The following is a 5,186-nucleotide window of genomic DNA, read 5'->3' on the forward strand; positions in this document are numbered from 1 at the left end:
AGCGTTGAATGCACGGGGCAGAGTCGGTTTGAGCGCTGCTGGCTCACGCCTTTGGGTGACTGGACCTCTGGCACTTGGGGAACCTCAGCTTTGCAACCGTGGCTGGTTGAAACTTCCACCTCCAGGTGAGCCTGGGTCTGGAGTGAGGTTTCAAGCCCACCTTGTTGCATCTTGGGGAGGTTCTCCACACTGGTGAAGAGCAAAGCCGTGATGCTGTCTCAGCACTGGGCAGGCTCCAAGGGATTGAGATCTTCAGGCAGAGCCCGACTTGCGGCTGTGTCCGAGTAGACCCCATAAGCGGCTCTGCCCCTGAGGGACAGTCAGGCTTGACCAGCCTGTTGCTGATCAAGAGCTGCAGAGCCATAGGAGTGGTTACAAAGGTTTATTTCTGATTATAAAAAAAAAAAAAATCAACCAAACCTTCTGCATGTTTGGACATCCCTGCTCTCAATTGGAAACGAGGGTGCATCCTCCCAGCTGCCTGGCGTGTTGCAGGGCTCAAATCCTAAAGCAGCACAAAGCCCCAGTCCCACCACGAGCCGTCACCTCTGCGCTGGCACAGCCACACACCAGGAAGCCCCGGGGGCTTTTTGTGCCATTGCCGGGGGGGACGGAGGAGGCTCTGGCTGTGGCAAAGCTGAGTCTGGCTTAGGAAGCACAGGAATGGGGAAGGCACCGTGTTTGGTTGCTGAAGCAGGACCTGGGAAGCTGCCTGCTCCCCCCGGCTGGTTGTTGCTAAGCCCCTACCCAAAGCCCCTGTGCTGAGGCTGCTGGAAGTCCAGGCCAAGATCTGGCCCCCAGGAAGGTCAGTAGGGTTTGTGCTGTGGCCAGAGGGACAGCACAGGCTCTGGGTGATGCCCCGAGCTCCCCGGGAGGCAGGGCTGATGCTGCAGGGACAGGTTAGAGAGGACTAGAGTGACGCTCCCCACCCACCCCATGTCCATCAAAATAAATCCTGCTGTTGTCTGGACTTACTGGCCCAGTCCAGCCCAGGTCTAGTTAGACCCCAGGTCTGAACATCCAGATCTTGAGCCTGCCCTGGGGTCCATCCCTGAGTAGCACTGGGAAACCCTTAAAGCCATTCTCCTGTAGAGCCAGGGGTCCTCTTCTGTCCCCCACTTTCTGCAGCTTGGAAGCAAGGGGAGGGCAAAAAGGGACAGCTTTCCTTCTGGGACAGGCAGCACCAGGTCTTGGAGGAGGACATCTCTGAGCATTTGCTGCATCCCAAGTGTTCTGGCCATGGAGACTCCAGCAGGAAGGATGGTGCTGGGTCCTGTCCCTGCCGTTAGATTGCGCTGGACTTGCTGCGCCGGAGCAGGCAGACGGCAGTCACCAGAGATGTCAAGGTGGTCACCACAAAGAGCAGGATGAGGATGACCCAGTAGTTGTACAGCATGCTTTTGTGAGAAGAGGGCTTCTCTGGTGGGATCATGTTGGTCAGGTTCAGCATGTAGCCCAGGGCCCAGCCGATGGAAGTTTCTCCTGCCTGTGGAAACATCATGGCATGGTCACCACCCTGGTCAACCCAGCACCAGGGGCCTCAAGAAACCTTCCAGGGACCACCTCACTGTCAGCCCAGTGGAGGAGAGGAACATGGGGAGGTCAACAGCACCCTAAGCCCTTGCTCGCCCATGGGTCCAGCCAGCCCAGGGATGAAGCAGTGGCCATGGGTTCATCCCATGTGAGCAGGATCTCACCTGCTCAGGCCAGTCCTGACCTCGCTGCCCATCCCATGGCTCGTGCAGGTGAGGGCACTTATCAAAGGTGGGATCCTGCCCCAAGATAACTTCCCAACAAGCCTGAGCAGAGAGTTATTTGATATGACTGGTGTCTTGAGGCCAAGACTGGAGAACCTGACTCCATCACCACCTTACAGTCAGCTCAGCTCATTTTTTCCCCAGCTCCTAGAAGATCCACCCAAAAACTGGGAGTCCCATTCTGCCCCTGTTCCCCAGGATTGGGGGAATTGCTTGGCTTTCTTGCTGTGGGATCATCTCTCCTGCAGGGCTTTTTGGCCTAACTCCAAACAGATACCATGGCATGAGTATGTGCTCTGGTGTTACTCACCTTCTTCTGGAAGGCGATGTTGGGGAAGGAATGGTTGTTGAAGTTGTAGCCTTTGGTGGTGAGCAAATAAACGAACATGCTGACAGCGCAGTAATCCGGCAGCCTCTTCTCCAGCTTAGGGGCTTTCTGGAGCAGCTGGGATGCATGGAGGGACAGAGAAAAGGGGTCAAGCCAACAGGGTCCAGACTTTGTTTCTGTGGCCTGAAGCTCTGGGTGGCTGCATCTGGCTAGCCAAGGTGCTGCCAGTACCCACCTGAGCCTCTCCTGGTCCCATGTGGGAGCTGTCACCCACCCGCCCCATACTCCATGGGTGCCAGGACAACCAGCCCTCTCCAAGGGCTGCTCTCAGAGCCCGGGTGATGCCCCACACGAAGCAGCCCTCTCCTCCCCACTGTGCCCAAGGAGCCCACCTCACTCCAGCTGGTGGCACAGATGGTCTCAGCAGCATCCTTCAGGTCACTGGGCAAGTGCACGCGTCTCCCCATCACTGTCTGGATGAAATCAACCGTGTAGAAAAAGGCAGAGAAGGCCTGATGGAGGAAAGGACGTGGCTGTGGGACAGGCTGGGGGCAAACCTTCTCACCACAAACAGCCACTCTGACCAGCGTGGTGGGCACAAGCGACCGCCCTGGCAGAGCTGGGGGTCAGCCTTTGCTGCTGCATGATGCTGGGGGGATGGGGACACCTGCCCACGCCGCAGCCAGGCCACCACCCTGCTCCACGCCAGCGCTTACAATGAAGTTTCCTGAAACTTCTGGCTGGAAAATGCCATCAAAGGAGCAGCGGGAGAAGGAGCAGGTGCTGAAGTTGAAGAGCTTGCTGACATGCAGAGAGCAGAGGCTCCCGTTCCCAGTGCCAACCACAGTGATGGTGGTGTTGAGGGCAAGGCTGGGCCTCTCCTTCTCCGTGCAGGGGCTGTCATAGATGCTGCTCAGCGTCAGGCTCTTGCGGTAGCCCGTGGGCCAGCAGGGATGGTGGACGGTTGCTTGGTAGCTCTCAGCCTGCCGGAGAAGTGACACATGGGACATGTGAGCTCTGCCATATCCCCGGCTCCCCCCATGCTGTGTTGCAGCCCCGGCACCGCTGCCTGTCTCCATGTCCCTGCTGGGGAGCTGCCGAGGAGCTTGGGCAGCGGGACACAGAGCTGGCAGTTACCACAAGCATCTCGAGGTGACTCGGGATGTCTTGGCTCTGGTCAAGGGCTGCAACACCTTATGGAGAGGGTGGGAGGAAGTCCTGGGACCATGGGAGAGGGTCAGGGGCAAAACCCAAGAGTTGGCTGGGAAAGGTGCCCAGCCGGCCCTGAGGGGCTGTCCTAGAGCCAGGGCTGGGGGTCACCCCTGTATAAAAACCAAGGTGAGGGGGCACCCGTGGAGTGATGACAGCTGGCATCCCTGTTGGGCACATGCTGGTACCTGGAGGAGCTTTGAGAGCAGCCTCTTGAGGACCTGGTCCCTTCCATAGCAGAGGAAGCTGTGGGTGTACACTTTGTACGCTTGGCCGTACAGCTTCAGGTTCACCTCGTTTCTAGGGTCTTCAATGGTGTCCCTTGTTTCAAAGGTGATCTGTGTGGAAGCACCCCCAAAGTCCATAGCCCCCAGGGTCTTCTTCTGGGGCTGGATCCATTCCCCAAGCCACCCACGCTAAGCAAGGAAGACAAGAGTGGGCATAAGGATGTGATGAGCTGCAGACAGCCTGGCCACCACAGCTGTCCCCAGAGGGGACCACGCTCCCCTGCCCACCTTGATGAAGTTCTCCAGGAGGTAGTTTGCAGTGACCCAGCCGAAGACCCCTTCCTCTTCCCCTGACAGGATCTTTGCCCCCCGGAAATTGAAGGGGTATGACTTCAGCTTGGCCTCCACGGCACTGAGGACGGTGTCTGAAGCTTGTGGGTTCATGATGCTGCAGGTCAGGCAAGAGGGCAGAGGGTCAGGGCTGCGCCTGGTGCCACGAGTGGAGCCCCCACTGCCCACACAGCCCTTGTGGCCCTGCCCCACTGCAGCACGTGGGGCAGATGGGTCCTCACCTGGGTGTCCATAGGGATGTCCCCCCAAAAAACCCAGCTAATTCCCCTTGTCTGTGCCAGAGAAGGAGGCAGGCAGCAGGGGTGGAGGTGTGCTCCCTCCTCCTGAGCCATACCCCATGCTGGGCAAGGGGGGCACGACTCCCTCCTCTGTCTGGTTTTTGAGGGGTAACTATTCTGTATCCCATCAGCCTGGTGATGGGTGCAGGGGGACTTTCCTCCTGGCTAGCCAAAAAGACTGGGTGGGTTATCCCACTGCTGACCCCTATGCCAGCCCCTTTTCAGCCAGGGACGTGCTGTCTGTGCCCTGCAGAGCATCTCCTGCTCTGAAAGGCAGGAGCACCTCTACAAGGGACGTGGAGCTGGGCAGCTTGGGAGGGTTAGGAGCTTTGCCTGGCAAAGGGGACATATGGCAGCTGTCCTTCACCATCTCCACCCCTGCCAGGGTTGGTGAGATGGCAGGGTGGCATGACAGAGCTCCCCAGGCAGTGTTTGAGGCCAGGCAGCTGGCACAGCCAGAGCGAGCACTCACTTGAGCAGGCGCATGCCAGCCGTGGCACCCAGGTAGAGTGGGGTGCCCGCGTACTTCTCCCCGGGTACGTCTCTCAGAGCCTGATTCAGGCACTGCACCAAGCTTGTCCCAGCAGCCGGAGGGTTGGAGCTGTAGCTGGAGATGCCAGGACCTGTGGAGAGGAAACAGCATTGCTCCCTGCGGGTGGTGGGAAGATGCTCGGTGGGCAGTATTGCCCCCCCAGGGTGTTCAAAAGGCAGGTGCTGTGGGTTTCTGTGGGCATGAAGCCATCCAGGGTCCAGCCACGTCTCCCTGCCCGTGCCACATCCCCCACTGGCTGACAGCTGGGGAAAAGTGGCTTAAATGGAGAGTGGAAAACCGTTCCGTGCTCCTCGCTGGGCTGGGCAGGGAGCTGAAGTGTTTCCTGGTGGTTTGATGTGGCCAGCAGGTTGAGGGAGGGGATTCTGCCCCTCTGCTCCGCTCTCCTGAGACCCCACCTGCAGTGCTGCCTCCAGTGCTGGGGCCACCAACAGCAGAAGGACATGGAGCAGCTAGAACGAGTCCAGAGGAGGCCACGAGGATGAT

At 58.8% G+C, this 5,186-nt stretch overlaps 1 protein-coding gene across 1 annotated transcript in view; it reads right to left on the reverse strand.

The window, feature by feature from the left end:
- Window positions 1-1,285: 1,285 nt before the first annotated feature.
- Window positions 1,286-5,186, reverse strand: part of ENTPD2 (ectonucleoside triphosphate diphosphohydrolase 2) — a gene marked incomplete at its 5' end in the record, with an annotated part of 4,651 nt that continues 750 nt past the window's right edge. Inside the window, 7 exons of the mRNA XM_010169132.2 lie at window positions 1,286-1,486; window positions 2,068-2,202; window positions 2,478-2,597; window positions 2,802-3,068; window positions 3,483-3,710; window positions 3,810-3,969; window positions 4,623-4,773. Coding sequence (XP_010167434.2) covers window positions 1,286-1,486; window positions 2,068-2,202; window positions 2,478-2,597; window positions 2,802-3,068; window positions 3,483-3,710; window positions 3,810-3,969; window positions 4,623-4,773 — 1,262 coding nt within the window. The remainder of the gene's footprint in view (window positions 1,487-2,067; window positions 2,203-2,477; window positions 2,598-2,801; window positions 3,069-3,482; window positions 3,711-3,809; window positions 3,970-4,622; window positions 4,774-5,186) is intronic.

The sequence above is a fragment of the Antrostomus carolinensis genome, unplaced genomic scaffold (genome assembly GCF_000700745.2).
Source record: "Antrostomus carolinensis isolate BGI_N321 unplaced genomic scaffold, ASM70074v2 scaffold36265, whole genome shotgun sequence".
NCBI classification, from domain to species: domain Eukaryota; kingdom Metazoa; phylum Chordata; class Aves; order Caprimulgiformes; family Caprimulgidae; genus Antrostomus; species Antrostomus carolinensis.